Here is a 16,745-nt window from a genome sequence, read left to right on the forward strand (position 1 = left end):
GATAGAATGGGAATTTCTCCTCTCTTCTGGGCAAATTCCTTTGGGAAAAGGAAACCTAAATAAAAGCAAAGCAGTAACTTTATAAACCTGCCTGATAAGCAGGAGGAACCACAGCTCTGAAATGCGCAGAGTGGGCCCCTCTTAAGACAATGAAACTCTCTCTGGGGCTCCTGTTCCCACACAGGACTCCTGCTCTGGGTTGCTTCTGCTCCAGATACAGCTCTCCGAAGTTAGTTTGTAACCAAAAAGGCACATGAAAGATATTGCTGACTCCTCAGCAGTACCCTGGTTTAAATGTTGCTATTTTGTAAGTCAAGTATTTTGGTTCATTTCTTTTTCTAACCATAATATTCGGATGCTGAATCTGGGAACTGAAAGTAGTTGGCAATAGTTGGTGTTTCTTATTTTCTCTGCGCCACGGGTGGAATAGGATCTGCTTTGAGCTTAAGCTCTATGCCTGCTCTTACTGTCATGTTCTCAGTGGCGTTTGAAGTTTCAGACCATTCGATGAGACCTGTCAGGGAACTGATGGATGAATAAATCTGTGATAATATAGAAGGGAAGTTCCCAGTATGGGGGAGCAGGGTGGGAAAGCTAGTGAGATGTAGGACAGGTATTGGAAAAGTGGGTAACAAGAAGATCCCTGCTTAGCTTAGGACACTAGGGAGGAGCACTTTCTTTTTTTTTACCTGGAGTTAGAACAAAGGGGCAGGGTACTAGCTGTACTTCCCTCTAGGATTTTCCACAGAGGGAGCAGCAAGGCTTGGCTTGGTCAAAAGTCCCAAAGGAGGTGGGCAAATGGAGGAAATGTGGAATGGGAAGGGCTGGGAAGATGTGTCAGGGGTAAGAAAAGTGATCTAGAGGAGAAAAACTCTGCCTGAGACAGCACTGCAGTGAGGAAGCTCTATGTCCCCACAGCGTATCTATACAGGAGTTGAGCCCTGATCATACCAATCAGCTGGTCTTCTTTTTCATACAGCTGTCTGGTTGTGTGTATTCTAAATACATCTGTGTCTGGATTTGTCTTTCTGAGGGCTGGAAACCAAGAAGCAGATGGGAAAGCTGCATTCAAACTTTCCGATTACAGCTGATGTAAAATAAAGATTAATGAAAACCCGGAGAGATCCTGCATGGGAGACGCTTCCCAGGAACATGAAGAGCAAGGCTAAGTGACTTCTAAATCCAGATCTCCACACTGCTTGCAGGGAGGTGGAGGTCTCCCTCATCTGAGCAATCCTGTGGTCTAAAAATTCATGTTTGTGGAAGTGCTACATGCCCCTTTGCTGGGGTGACTTTCTCTCCTCTCTTGGCTCTCTGTAGTGATTAGAAATTGTCACTCCAAACTCAGCAGCTCCAGAGCTGGCCTTTATTTACACAGCTCACAAACATGAAATACAAAGCCAGCTCCCTACAAATAAGATGTGATCTGCATGTGATTATGCTGAAGCCTGATTTCAACCAGCCAGCTAACATCAAAGAAAGAGAAGAGACCCGAATCCAGATTTACAAGGAGATCATACCACACATGGTAACTAAGGGGGTACTTATCTCTAAGAAATGTAAAGGTTGAGACCCACAAGCTAATTACAAGTTGGTCATGCTACAAGTTGCCAAGGTAAAGTTTACTCACGTATCAGAGGTGGTTCAACGCTTCCTTAAAGAGGTTGAGGTCTCAACTCTTATTTGATGGTGGGGAATTGTTATGCAGGGCTTTCAGGAACAGGTTGCCCAGAGAAGCTGTGGGTGCCCCATAGCTGGCAGTGTTCAAGGCCAGGTTGGATGGGGCTTGGAGCAACCTGCTCCAAGTGAAGGGTGTCCCTGCCCGTGCCAGGGGGTTGGAACTGGATGAGCTTTAAGGTCCCTTCCAGTGCAAACAGTTCTGTGATTCTATGGTATTTTGGCAGCTGAGATCAACTATGCAGTACAGCCTGTTTGTGTGCATTTATTTTTGTGGGAATTTTGGAAGCTTTACTTCTGAAGTTGACACAGAGTTGGGAACCACACGTACTCCAGCTTTTCTCAGGCTGCTCCAAGAGGCCACTGAAGGGTCTGGAGATTTGGTTGAAACCTACACAGGGCGATTGCAGCACAGTGCTGATGGTGAATTGTCCTGTAAAGCAACAGTGACAGATATTTTTGGTACAAAGTCACCATGATAGAGGAAAAATCTGTTAAAATAATTTAGTAAGGCTTTTCCCACACTAAATTAACAAGTATAATATGAAAGTCCTCCTTTTGCAGTTCCTGCCTAAGATAAGAACTTAATCCTTTGCTTATAGTTACTTATGCTTTAGCATGTAAACTTAGCACTCTCAATTCAGTCTCTGGCTAACCAAAAAGGCATCCAGTGTAATTATGAAGAGCTTTGATGCAGTAATTGTCATGTAATTAGTGCTCATGTAATCTTATGTAATAACTGCTCTCAGAAGCAGTATTTTCAACCTTTTTTTTTTTTTACTTGGAGATCCTGAACAGTTGCTGTTTTGTGTTACCCTTTCCCATGAAGAATAAATATCTCATGTTGGTGGACAAGACCAGGCTTTATTCTGGTCCAACATGGATTCTAATACATCACCACCAATTTAGAGTGGTGAGGCACTGGCACGGGGTACCCAGAGAAGCTGGGGCTGCCCCATCCCTGGCAGTGTTCAAGGCCAGGTTGGACACAGGGGCTTGGAGCAAGCTGCTCCAGTGGAAGGTGTCCCTGCCCGTGGCAGGGGGATGGAACTGGATGAGCTTTAAGGTCCCTTCAACGCAAACCAGTCTGGGATTTTGTGATTCTTCTTTTATCACAGGTATCTTTTTAGCTCTTCAGCAATACAGGATTTGAGTACAAGCTATGTCAGCATCCTATGACTTGGCCTAAAACTTAGCTAAGCTGTTGAGGGCCTAGAGCTTATGTAGCATTGCAATGGCAGTGTAATAAGAAATGTATACAAACGCATGAAGCAACTCCATATGATTTTAAAGCATTGTATTTTTGGGTCAAAAGGCCTCAATGTGCATTTGACTTAGGAAAAAGGTAATTTCAGCCCCTGTGTAAGGGGCTTGGAGAAGTAAAGGCACAGAAATTAAGCCTTGTAAACATAATGGTATCAACAAAACCTCTTTGGTGAACAGTGAAAAGAAACAGGCTTTCAATGTTTAAAGATTTTTTGTTATACTTTGTTTATTCAACTGAAATAACCATGTTGGGTGATTCACTGCACTTGTTTTATAATCTGTTATGCAAAAGGAGATGATTTGGGAAGCAAATAATCCAATATAAAATAACAAAGCATTTTGTAGAGCTGCTACAGAAAATGCAGGCATACATGGGAAGTAGAAGCATAAGAAGCAATGTTCATAGTTGGAATGAAGAGAAAAAAATGGTGGAAATTGAATTTTCAGGGCCTTATATTCCCAAAGTCTTCCATCCATTAATTCCAGGAAGACAACTGAATAAATACTAAAACCTGTCTAATGTTATTTAGCTCCCCAGCCTGCTGAAGGCAGTGGCATTTCATTTTCAAGCCGTACCTCACTAACAAGGCAGAGCACTCATTCAGAAATGTCCTTTTGTTCACAGAAAAACTAATGCTATGTCAGTACAACGTCTTTAATATTGAAGTAATTTTTTGCTGCCAGTATAGGTTTATGAAATACTAGCTAGACACGGCGCAGCTTTAGGCCATAGAGATGTGTAAAATATGTCACGTAGTATTTGGGGATGTATTTGTAGAGAGATGCAGGTACCTCTGACACGAAACCCAATGTGAAAAGACAAACGAAGAGCAGTTTCCAGTGACTGAAACGCAGTTAAGGCCTAATCACAGCTGTTTCACTCCACCTCTCCGGAACCCTCCCACAGTTACAGCGACGTGCCTTAAAGGCATGAATATGCAGAAAACGCTTTTTGTAGTGATGCTTATACCGGGAGCGGTGCGATTGGCTTCCCTCAGGGGAGACCTCCACTACCCCAGACCTCCTCAGCCCAAAGCCGCCGGCTGATCCACGAGCTGCGCTGAGTGGCGGAGGTGGTGCCAGGCAGGCAGCTCGGTGCAGAGCCCAAGGGATCCCGGTGCGGGCCGACGGCAACTGAGGGAACTCCAAACCGGCTCGCTCCGCCCGTCTATTGTGTCTGGCGCGGGGGCGCCCGCCGAGCGCCTGAAAGACCCTGTCAGAGCCGAGCCGACAGACGGCGCCGCTGCCGGAAGCGCCTGCTCCCGCCCGGGAAGGGCCGGCAGCACAGCGCGCTCGGCGGGCGGGCTCAGGCGTTCTCCGCGGGCACCCGTAAGCATTGAGGACCCCGCGCCGCTCGCTCCCGGTCCGCTGTCGTGCGCGCCCTCGCTCTCTGCCCCAGTAGCGCGGTGCAGCGGTAGCAGGAGCAGCGCGGGCGGCGGGGCCGGTAGTCGGCTGAGGCGGCCATTACTAAAGCGAGAGCGCAGCGCACCGAGTTCCCCCCCCCCCTTCCCCAAGGGCGCACACGGTGAGGGGGGTGGCGATGCCCTCCGGTACCTCGGCGGGGTGGCAAAAGGCCGAACCCCCGGGGGATGACCGTTGGGTGCGAGAGGCTGCGCGGTCACGTGATCAGTTCTTTGCGCGGGGGGGGGGGAGGGGTGGAAGGGGGCGCGCGCCGGCAGGTGCGGCCCGCGTGCGCGCGCCCTGGGCGTGGGGAAGCGGCCGCGCGCGCGCGCCCGCGCCCCCGCCCTCCCGCGTGTCCCCGGCGGCGGCCCGTTCCCCGGTAACGCGGCCTCGCGCTCTCTCTCGCTCTGCCTCTTGTGTTTCCCTCTCCCAGAGATGCCCTCGGCTACCAACAGCACCATGGCGAACAGCAGCGGCAAAGCGGGCCCAGGCGGAGAGGCTGCCCCGGCGGCAGCGGCGGCCGCCCCGCAGGCATCGGCCGGCAGCATCACCTCGGTGCAAACCGAGGCCATGAAGCAGATCCTGGGAGTGATCGACAAAAAGCTGCGCAACCTGGAGAAGAAAAAGGTGATCCCTTCCCCCTGTACCCTGTGCCCCCCGGCTGACCCCTGCCTTTGCCCTTCGGGCCCTTCGCCCCGGGAGGCCCCCGCTGCCCGCCGAGCCTTGCCTCCTGCTCTGGGCCCTCTGAAGGGACATTGAACTGGCCCGGCCTGTTTCTCTCCCTGTGCCCGCGGCCGCCCCCCTCGGCCCGTGCCCTCCCGGTCCATGGGTGAAGGAGCCCGTGGCCTGCGCGGGTTGTTCCGGGCGTCGCCCCCAGGGGCCGCCCGCTGGAAGGTTCCAGAAGGGCGAACGCCTCATCTCCTGGCCTTTCCCCTTTCGGGGGTCCCCAGGCCCCTTCTACCGTCCGCCCTCTCCGGCGGCCCCAGCACTCAGCCGGGCACTCCCCACCCTGCCCTGTGCGGCACCGCCAGTGGGTATAGGCCGGAGAGGCCGCGACCCTCGGGGCCATAGCGGGGCTGCAGCCGCGGTCCCCTCCTCGGTGCCGGCGAGACCCCTCGTTGGCGCGGCTCCCTTCCCCCTCCCTTCCGCCTTTTGTTTCCCTCGGCGGGGCCTTGCCCAGCCGCGCTCTCGCCTCGCCGCAGGGAACGGGCCCCAATTTCCCCTTTCCCCCCCTTCATGTGGCCGGAGCGCTCCCGCTCCGTGTCCCGGAGGAACCCGCCGCGGGGAGAGGGTCCTGCGCGGCTGGGTCCGTGAGAGCCCGGGCACATGGAAGCGGAGCTAACATGGCGGCGGCGGAGGCAGCCCCAGCCTCCCCGGCGGAACTGCATTGTGCGAGCAGGCTGCACAAAGCCGGGGGCCGCGGCCACCCCACCCAGGGATTGTTCCATCTCTCCTTTTCCATCGCCTTCAGCTTCACCCCTTTGTGAGTCTTAGGTCAGCTGGAAGCGGCCTTTCAGCAGTTATATTTAGAAATAGCTACTAAATCCGTGGTCCTTGGACGGTTCGAGTTGTGACAGAGAATAAAAGGGTGTCTTGGTTACTTAGGGTTTATGTGCACCTACTTTGTTGCTTGATTAAACGAGCCTCAGAGGGCTTTCTGACCTGCAGAGCATGAAGTGTTCATCAGCAAAATACTAACATACATGTAGCCTAAAGACTCGCTTCAGAGCACTCCATTAGTAAGCTAAAATTAGGGAATACTGAACAAATACGTCTGTGTTGAAGCTCTCCATCTGGTTTTGCTCTTAAAAGTAAATAGGCACAATTGCTCTTGTATTATTTCTTTAACAGTTTAGATCGTCGTAGTCTAGACTAGTATTCTAGGTTTGTATAAGGTGGAATTATTAGCAGTAAATTAGTATGTACAGATGAGTTGCAAATGAACCAAGATGTGCTTTACCTGTAAATACACCCACAGTGTTGTTTCCCACTTACTAAATGTGTGGTGTTTCCTGGCTTTTAAAAACGAGACGACAAAAAGCAGCAGGCCAGGAGCTTTTAGAAATACTTTAGAATTGGAGGATCTTTTCTTGGTCCTTGTCCGAATACCGTTGTGCACAGACAGGACAAGATGTCTGTCTTAAACTTGTCATTAATACATACAAATATATGTAGACACAAAACCACTAGTTCTCAACTTGAGGAAGAATGCAGGTCTTTCTGTACATCTCTGCTGGTTTCACTACAATAAAATGGTTTGCAATAATTGTATTTAACATCTACAGAAATCCTCTAAACGTTATTCTGTGAGGCTCAACGTGGACATTTGAAAAACTAGAATGAGCAGGAAAACGTTCTTCCGATCAGTTCTCTACTCTGAAGTAATAGAGGATAAGCACACTTACTGGTGTGTGGGTCAGCTTTCTTTTCTAGTATTTACCTGTTTAAGATTAATAATTAACACCTAATTAACACTTGTTTTCACTTTTCCATTCTATTTGAATGGACTCTTATTTAACTTTTATAATACGTTAAATAAGGAGGATGTGTAAGAAGCTATTATTTTCGTAGAAGAGTGAAAACTGATGATGCTGGTCCTAGGTTTTGGGTGGGTTTTTTGTGTACCAGTGGCTGCTGTCACTGCTCTTTTTAACATAGCAAGTGAATAGAAGGGATCAAGTGCCGTTTTCCTGGCTTCTGTTGAAAGATGCTCCATTAAAATGACTTAAAAGCATCTCTTTTTAGAGTATGTGATGCTGGGCATAAAACAGAAAAGGCAGAGGGTAGGTTTTGAAAAAGAAGATGTGGGTGTGCTCTCACACTGATGAATTAAAGTTCAAAGATTTCTCCAGGTCTTAATGGGGTGAAGATGTTCTGCAACTTACCGAAGTAGGACTCCAGCACTACAAAAGTCATGCTCTTGGTGTGTTGAAGCAGAATTATGAATTTGGAAGCTGGAGCCTCTCCCTTGGTGGGAAAATCACCAGTTCTTCAGCAAATCAACCCTGTTTATTAAAGAGAGCATTGCAAGCTTAGGGTCCTGAAAACAAAGCTTATTGTCCACATGGGCATCAGTATTTTTATTTTATTACTTAAGTACACACACTCATTCGCTTCCCTTTATTTTGAATCTTTTTTTTTACAATAATCTTGCTTTTTTAACCATCCAGAAAGTAAAATCATACTGGGTACTGGACAGACAGGACTGAAGGAAAAATGCAGTCAATCTCGGTGAAAACTTGTGCTTAGTTGAACGTTTAATCCCTTCTTTGTCAGCAGCTGGTAACAAAGGGCAGTAGAGATGTTTTTTTGAGAGCCTTGTATTTGAGGTTGAATACAAACATGTACTTGACTTGGACACATGCTTTCGAACGATAAAATCCAACTGCTTTGTAAGAGGTGCCATCTTAGGTTTTAAATGGTGTGTGCAGCTTTTAGTTGAGGGAAGGTGACTCTTTATGAAGAAATTGGACATGTTGAAGTAAATGGCTTAGTGTCATGTTTCCTTCTAAACTCTGAGGATAAAACAACGTGACCATCAAACTACAGCACACAATTTCAAATAGGATTAGTTACAATTAAGCTCTGCTATTTTGAATGTTTCTGTATGAACTAGAAATACCAGGTTATTGGTTATACTTTCATTTTCTCTTCCTGAAAGCGATCTCATTATTTGAAAGAATGAGCGTTGCTTGTGTTAGAAGGGACTAGGATAAATTGAATTGTTGTTCATAAATGTATGTGAAAGCATGGCCTGGAAATGTCTGTGTTCTCTTCATCTCTTTAATTTGGAAATGATAAGAGTGCTGTCCTGTTTTCCCCTCTGTTCAGGGATGACTGGATATCTATGTATGCATGGGAGAGACTAATTGAAGGGATGTTTTCTCTACCAGTACCTTCAGATGTGCAACTTGAGTGTATGTTGACAAGCTTAGTTAATTTAAAAGCTGTGTGAACTCCTCTGGGTTTTTGGTAGGTGTCTGAGGCTAGAATCCTCCTAGCTCCCCAGGTGCCCTGGGACAAAATACTTAATTCAGACCTGCATTTCCTTCTTCTCCCTGTCCCTTCTTTTTACGGGGACAAACCTTTCCAAACTAAGCCAGCCGAATGTAGCTCAAACTTGTGTCTTGATACAATGGGGAATGAAAACAAAGTTATTTTTGCTTTCAACTTGTGTCATATAGCATGAGCTATGTAAAAACAGTTTTTAAAGCCAAGAGTTCTGTCAGGGACAAAATACCTCATTTGCTAACACATGTTTTAAGGTGTGGGCAGGTGATCACAGATTATTGTTGGGCAACTGTAAACACAGAGTAAGCATTTTAGCTTGAGCTACTTGACATGACTTGAGCTTGGTGTGTACAGTTAAAAAGGTGGCACATTCTAGCAGGAGCTGGTAATTTAAGATGCTGTTGCTTTATCAGCCTGTCTCTGAATTTCCAAACAAGTGTAATCCTGACTGGGTTGAAAAATGAATGCTTGAAAAGTGCCTCTCTCATTACTGCACAAGAATTTTCACTGGAACAGTAGATGGATGGTTCAAGTTGATCTGATTTGGTTCAGTAAAATGTCATAGGGAATGGCTATGAACTTACAGTAAAAGCTGGGATCTGTTTTCTGTTGTAGGTGCAGGTAATGATAGCAGGGAAATGCCATGCTTCAAGTTGCCCATCACAGAGGCACTCTAAAGGGCTTTTGCACCATTATTTGGGCCACTTGGAGGTTCAAGGCTTATGTCTCCAGAAGTTCTCCTTGAGAAGCTGGGTTTCAAATTTATCTTAGGAGGTCAAATGGGATTTTGAAACCGAAAAATAGTGAAATTCATTTGAAACTGTGTATTGAAAGCCCAAATCTTACTTTGAAACCTCTGTGATAGCTGGTTTGGATAACCAGGCTGCTTCATCTAAAAACCACGCAGGTTTATGGTTTCTGCTTTGATACTTTGTTAACACTTCTCTTTCAGCCCAAAAAGATGCGCAGAATGTGTTGGGAGAGCTCACTTTGTGTTCTTGGGGACTGGTTTGTTCCTAGAACTCACTGCTGGAAAAGTAAATGCTTTTGAACATAAATTACGTGTAGAACAAGATTTAAGTCTCTTGCAGCGTAGTCAACCTGCAGGTCCATAGTGTTTCTATAGGAAATAGTGTGTGGTGATTTGGAAAGAGAACACACGTATATGAAGCCATCAGAACTTTAAGGAGTTTCACTCATCTGTGTCTTAACTTAGTTCTGGTTACTGAAGAAGCAGAGTTGTTTTTATCTGTAGTCAACTCATTGGAGTTTAAAAGCTTTACATTTTGGAGATTGCAGGAATCCATAAGTTCTTCTCTATTTGTTTGGGAGGGAATGGGTCCTGCTCCCAATACAGCATGGAGATACTTCTAAATCCTCAAACTTACCAGGCTTTGGGGAAACCCCACAGCAATATTTATAACTGTTACTTTGAAAATAAATTCAGTTTGAATAGAAGACCTCCACGTGCTTTGTGTTCCAGAATATTGATGCTAAATACTTCATTACATCCTTTTGCTTGTAACTCGGGACTGAAACGGTTTCTTGGGACTTGTTAGGTGTGTGTATAGCAGGAAATGCACCCAGAGGGGAACTGTGGTGGGGTTTGGGAGGTTCTGAACTTCAACATGTTAAACTGATACAGTTTGTGTGTTTTCACCTTTTTGATTCTTTTTTCTGCCTATTTTTCTGAGGAAATAGTCATTTTCTGAGAAATGGTCATTTCTGGCCAGATTGCTGGGGAGGTAAACTGATGAATAACTGTGGAGATGGTGGTGGAGGGCAGATAAAATGCACGAACATAAACCACGTTAACAAACTTCTGTATCATAGATTGGCCTTCGTTTTGCTTCAGTGTATTAGGCAGCTATTTTAAGTTCTGGGTTATTTTAATTGCTTGATGCTGTTTAAAATACATGCAGTTTTTGAGATACCTCAGACTTGCAGTGGTCCCCTCTGTCTTTTGCTTGTAGTGAAGTGTGCATTACAAAACACTTACTTCAGCTGGTTGGGGAGTTTACTTTCCACCTTGCAGCTTGTTGCATATACTTGTGCCACTGTCACTGGTATAAACCACACCATTGGCATTATCTGGTTAAATATAGTGCCTCCCTCCTGCTCCTGGCCCCCTTTTTTAAGGGTTATTTTTAATCAGATCATTCCAGTGATCCAGTTTATAGCGTAGCACTGGAAATGACTGTAACAGCACAACTGAGTGGTCAGGCATTTTTAAACCCAGTATTGCTTTTGAAGCTAACGTCATGTAACTACATTTTTTCCCCCCTTACTTGAGGATGACATTTTTGAGGCACTTGAGAGCACATAATGAAAATTGAGTGTGAGAGGAAGGTATCTGTTAGCATAATAAAGTAACTCAGTTTTGTATTCCTATAGAAATAAAGTCTAGGGCATACTTAAAGAACACGACCACCTTCCTCCTGCCTCTGCGTCCAGGTAGCCTCAACAACATGTGTACTGTTCTCCTAGGGAAGTCCAGAATACTTCAGGTATGTCAGTGAGAAAAGAGCTGGAGCACAGTGACTTGCTGTCTGCAGAACTGGGGGCTGCTGACTCATGAGCACTTTAATAGACAATTTATGTGCTCACTTTGCCACTTGATTTTTATATTTCTTTTCTGCTGGTTTAGCTTTTACGCCTCAAGATCTATATCCATGATGAGTGAGGATGGAACTGTGTAAGGGGGGTAAAATTGGGAAAGTCTTTACTTCTTGCAGACGCTGCAGTAGGTTGCTAAGCAGGAATTTTGCTGCAGTTGCTTTAGAGCAGTGGTGCTGCTCTTAGATTGCCGTTAGTTGACAGTACAGATTAAAAAGAAAGCATTTGGTTTCCTTAATATTTGCGTGTAATGCAGCTTTCAGACCTTATAGTGTGTTTGGGATGATAGAAAACTGCTTTCTTTGAAAGATTTGTGGTAACCTATAGCTAAATACACATTCTCTTGTCCTCCGCATTGCAGCTGAAAGGGCTTTCCTTCTTCTGCTTTCACCTTTCTGATATGAATGTTTTTAAGGAAGAAAAAGTTACTAGAAGTAACTTTCCTTCTATGCCTAATGGTTAGAAATAGACGTATTACTCTTTCTTTTTGCTGAATAAAAGTGAGCAACATATTTACAGTAGACCTAAGACTATTTGATTAGTTAAGAGAAAACTTATGCACTGTTTGAATTAAGCATATTGTTAACACAGTATGCTTAATCTGAAGATACCAACCATGCTGAAGTAAGGCTGCATGGAAAACATGCAGAAACAGAGTTATTTGGGGTATTTCTGTCTCTTCCCTCCCTTAAGCCCTTAGCCACTGAAATGGGTTATGAGTGTTTTGCAGTGTAATTTTGCAATATGTGTTTTTTTCAGCCAAGTTGACCTAAATAGTATTCTAGAATTTGGTGTTCCATCATGTTTGGTTTACTGTTGTTTATGGGTTTATGTGGAAATTGGATCACAGAAATTGGTAGGGCTTTTTTAATACATTTTTGTAGGTGCTGTTCAACTGGCTGGTATTAGCAGTCTATTAACTGTGCAGCTTCACAAACAATTGCATCAGTGTGACCAAGGGAATTGTAATCCACAGCATGGGAGTAAGTGACTTGAGCAAGGAGGAACTTTTTGCGAAGCCAGTTCATTGTAGGATTTAAGCTACCTTAAGCAGTGGAGGCGTTGATTAACCTGGCTGGCCTTGCACTGGGGTGTTGCAGTGCTAGAGCTCTTTACCCTCCCTTTTAACTTCACAGCTCAGCTACAGTCTCTTAAATCATGAAAACTACTCCTGTGACTGCCCAGCTGTGTCTTTATTTGTTGTAAAGTGAGTATGTAGAAGAGTAAAATGACCTTATTTCATGCTTGTGGTAGATTTCCAATATGTTGGATCCTCTTCAGGGCTATTTTTATGATCTATTAGGAACTGTGGCTGCCATGTTTGAAAGCTGTTACCCTGCTAGTGTCTGTCCCCAGTATAGAATTCCTAGTGATGCTATTTCGGAGCTCAGGAACTTCTTTGACTTTGCTTAGGCCATTCCTGGCTCTGATGCACTGAAAGATGAAGTGGTTGTGCTGTGTCTAATCTGTAGAATTTCCTGTTGGTGCTAGGTGGCATCAAAAGGACCAAGTCTCATAAGGGTGGTTTTATGTTTCAGTAAGTGATGCTCTGCATCCAGTGCTTCATAAGAGGAGCTTTATGGTAAAAAAAAACGCAAAGACCAACAACAAGATATCTGTCACTTGGTGGCAAATGGAAACTCAAAATTGTGGTTGTATGGGGACTGTAATTTTCCCTTTCAAAATGAAGTGTTTCTGATTGCTTTCCTTTTCATGTTGTTGTTATGCTAGATAGGGAAGATAATTGAGGATTCATTTAATAGCTTCCTTTTAATAAGCTCAAGGCAGATTTCATACAAAATACGATTGTGTGATAATGCAGAAATGGTGAAAACATAGAGCTTAATAGCTGGGTATGGTATTCTGATGGACTTGGCTTCTCTTAAACGAACCTTTCTACTTAGCCTGTAGAATCCTTGTCACTGGGGCATTCATAAGTTTTACCTGCTTTTGGCTGATGTCCGTGTTTTGCATGGTTTTGTGTTTAGACAGATGAGAGCGCTGATCCTGCTGCAAATTAACCTAATGAGTCCTGTTTCAGTTTCTCCCCATGAGAAGGAAATCTTAATGCTCTTGAACAAAAGTATTTTAGAGCTATTAATATGAATTGTGTTGGTGAGCATTCTTGCACAAAGGATTAGAAACTTCTAAATGCTTTTAAAACTGCCTTAACTGATGCAATTACAAAGAGTTCTGAATCTTAATAGCATTGACTGTTTTTTCTGCAGTCATGTTTTTGGTATTGTAGTGGTACAGTGGTAATGGGCTGTGACTCAACTGTGTTCAGCTCTCTTGTTTGGACTGAAGGAAGTGTGTATGGAGAGTGCTTTCCCTGTTAGGAAGATTGCGTATTTCCTCAGAAACTGAGACTGGTTGTGAAGATGTATTGTGCTAGCCAAAAAACAAGGTTAAAAGATTTGTCTCTTAACCCAGAAGACAGTTTTTCTGTATTTCTACGTGGCAGTTCCATGCTTGTGTAATGTGTTACAGTCTGTGCCCACTGTAGTATTACACTACCTAATTCCGTTAGCAGAAGTAGAAAAAAAGCAATAACTTGATTTTGGCTCTTCATAATAGCATTTTTCTTTCTTTTCAGAGCAAACTTGATGATTACCAAGAACGAATGAACAAGGGAGAACGTCTGAATCAAGATCAACTGGTAAAAAGCAAAAAGACTAACCAGATCTCTGTTAAATTGTCTTATGATCTTGGCAGGGAAGGAAGGGATGAATTTCATTTCCCCTTTCCCCTTGTTAAAAGCTGCATTTTTCAGAGTTCTGACTTGCCTTCAGTTTTTTATTGCCTATGTTTTCTGTTAATCACAACTGAAAGATTAGGTTGAGGAGCCTGTTTTAATGCTTTATGCTTGTTGAGGTTAGCTTGTGAATAAGCTGTGGTGAACAGCCTAGGACTGTTGAAAGAACTAAATGATACCTTTGAGGTTCTTTGGACATCATCCTTTTCTTCACAGAAAGTGTGCCCAGGGAGAACTTAAGGAGCTTAGTCACTTAGTGGTAGCTTGTAAATACTGCGCGGTCTGGTTAGAGATGGAGCTTACACCAGGGGCTCTGAACATAAGCTACGTCCATGTGTATATCACAGCTGTCAGTGTAGCAGATGTGCACCTCTAGATAAGATGGACTTGGTGGATGTATGCTGGTTTCTTAGGAAGTTGTAGGGCTTGTCTCAAAAGCAGTTTTCCAGTTGTAGTAAATATGAAGCGAGTAGCAAATTAAATTCAGTTGTGTGATACAAACATGCATATTGGTACTTAAAGAGATTGCCAGATGCTCAGTAATCAGCAGTGTTTTGTTGATGATTTTTAACAGTGAAAAAAATGAAGGAAAGATATAAATGTACTCTGCAACTATTGCAGCTGTTGGCAGTTAAAGAATTAGCTGCTTCCCTTGGTCCATGTGATGCCTTCATCTGTCTGGGCTTCACTTTGGTTCTTCTGTGCCAACTATGCTGAAATACCACTCATCTTCTGCTTCTACAAATTGGCTAAGAATGATGAGTTTTGTACATCACCTGATGTGTATGTGTAATGTATAATATAAGTTTCTTAGCTGTATTACAAATGGAAATCCCCAAAACCAGTTCATGCTCCTTGCTTTTCAAAGAAATTAGGACCTTAACCTTTTCTTCCACTCAGATGTTACTGGATAATGTTCTACCAAGAAACATACCCATTATTAACCTAGTCACAGCAGGAGTGTAAATGTCTTTGCTGGGTTCTCCCACCCACCCCCCCCAGCTAATTTGAGTCTCTAATTTCTCATACTGCAAAGTGGGTTAAGGAGCTTGGGTTGTTTGGGTGCAAATCAGAGTATTAGATTTAAGAAAATGGCAAATAATGAAGATTTTCTAGAGGAGGGAGCATGATGCTCTGTATATGGTTTGATTTTTTTGGCTCTGACTCAAGATAACAATGCATTAATTCTCAAACCTTTACTCTCTTGAGCAGTTTTGAGCGGCCAGATTACTCTTCTCCGCCATTCTCCTGGCCTGCCAGTTAGTTTTTGTCAGAAACTGGCTAAAGCCAAACAGCATGTCATGGGCACAAGCATATATAAGTGTATGCTTTAGCTTATTTATCTAGGAAACCAGAGGCCCTAAAGATAACCACAAATCTTAATATTTCTGCCAGTGAAAATCAGTGTTTGACTTAACATCATTGCAGTCTCATTCAGGGAGCTGTGTCTCACTGAGGAACTGAAAATGTGGTGATTTGTTTGTTGGAAGTATGTATTTTTATTTGTGATGGTTTACTTTTGTGTTTTCTTGTTTCTGTTAAGGATGCGGTGTCAAAATACCAGGAAGTGACAAATAATCTGGAATTTGCTAAAGAACTGCAGAGGAGTTTTATGGCTCTGAGCCAAGATGTAAGTAAAGAGCAAGTGGTGCACCATGAGCTATCCAGACACTTAGGTTTTAAACGATTTCACTGACACTAGATGCAATAGTTGCCTCTACTGACAGGGGTGGAATGCTTGCAATTTCTTGTGTGGCTGGTTTACTCTATGTACTAGTTAGTGTGAGGTTTACTCAAGACTATTTCTAAAAGATTCTCCTGATGGACTACATAAATGTATAGGAACAGAAATAGTGCGTTCATTTTCTGACAAAACATAACTGTTGAAAGCAGGGTGATCACAAAATAGGCCATACAACATTAGAGACAGCCATTTCCTGCCAATAGTAACATTTTCTTTAATCGATTTCACAAGCCTGCTTCTTTCTTTGGCAAGTGGTTGAGGATTACACTGTCATCAGGAATAAGTTCTAAAACTCTAATGGGCAATTCCAGTTATATGAACAGCTTTGCTTTGTTTTTTTTTTGTGCCAAGAACTGCAAACAAAAAGCCATTTTAGACCTCTGCAGTATCATTGCAAGGAAGAACTGAAGCAGGTGAAAGTGTAATTCCACAGGACTGGAAGATTCTAAATGCAGTAGTGTAGTTGGAGTTAATGAGTTATGGAAGGAGCAGCAGTGCTGTTAGGATTTGTTGTGTCATTGATGTTAGTGCAGCAGACTGATCTAGCAAGTGTATTTAGTTTGGGGACAGACTGGGATAACTTAGAGGGAACCAGCATCCTCACATTATGAACTGCTTTCTACATCTGATGTAGTTGTAAATGTGCAGGCCTCTAAGGCAAGCTGCTGCTTTGCTTTTCTTGCATCAGGGTTTCATGTATGTTTATGGAATGTTAGCAATGAAGAACTTTCTTCTTCTGACAGGTTTGTCCTGACGTATTTCCCTGGTCAGCTGACTGCTAGAAGAAGCAAGTGAATCCAGGAGTAATAAATAGGGGCTCTGCTTTCACATTTGGTGGCACTTTTTCCTGATTGAAGTTAGTTTTCATGCAGTTGACTTTAAGATAAGTCTTTGATTTTAAAGAGGAAGTTTAGATGTTTCAGAGGGAGAAAGTTACTGTCATAAGTTGCAGTTTTTGAAAGCAAAGGTGGAAGTTTTGTATAGTTACAAAGGGAGCAAGTGGAATTTTGGACTCTGGGTGCTTGGATTAATAATGAGAATGGAAGAAACATCCTGTAGGTTCAGACTAGTGATGCATTTAGACCAGCGCTGTGACAGCAGTTGTAGAAGGTACTATGCACAGCGCAAGGCTGATGGTAATCCTTCATCCATTCTCTTCCAGCATCCGTCATCCTCAAACTGAGAATGTTAGAGTAGATACATTCATGTTCCTGTTAGTGTCTGTCTGTGGACCTTATGTCCAAGCATCTGTTTAAATCCTCTTTGAACTTGCTG

At 43.9% G+C, this 16,745-nt stretch overlaps 1 protein-coding gene across 2 annotated transcripts in view; it reads left to right on the plus strand.

Annotated features, from left to right (window-relative positions):
* Nucleotides 1-4,316: 4,316 nt before the first annotated feature.
* Nucleotides 4,317-16,745, plus strand: part of CAPRIN1 (cell cycle associated protein 1) — a 33,195-nt gene continuing 20,766 nt past the window's right edge. Inside the window, exons 1-4 of one of the 2 annotated variants that reach the window (XM_062621945.1) lie at nt 4,317-4,468; nt 4,778-4,971; nt 13,568-13,630; nt 15,270-15,356. In XM_062621945.1, coding sequence (XP_062477929.1) covers nt 4,780-4,971; nt 13,568-13,630; nt 15,270-15,356 — 342 coding nt within the window. In that variant the 5' untranslated portion in view covers nt 4,317-4,468; nt 4,778-4,779. Of the gene's footprint in view, nt 4,469-4,608; nt 4,972-13,567; nt 13,631-15,269; nt 15,357-16,745 lie in introns of those variants that run through there. The other variant, XM_062621946.1, reaches the window with a different exon arrangement.

Source organism: Pezoporus occidentalis, unplaced genomic scaffold (assembly GCF_034315485.1).
Source record: "Pezoporus occidentalis ecotype Australia unplaced genomic scaffold, CSIRO_AGI_Poc_V1 ctg236, whole genome shotgun sequence".
NCBI lineage: Eukaryota > Metazoa > Chordata > Aves > Psittaciformes > Psittacidae > Pezoporus > Pezoporus occidentalis.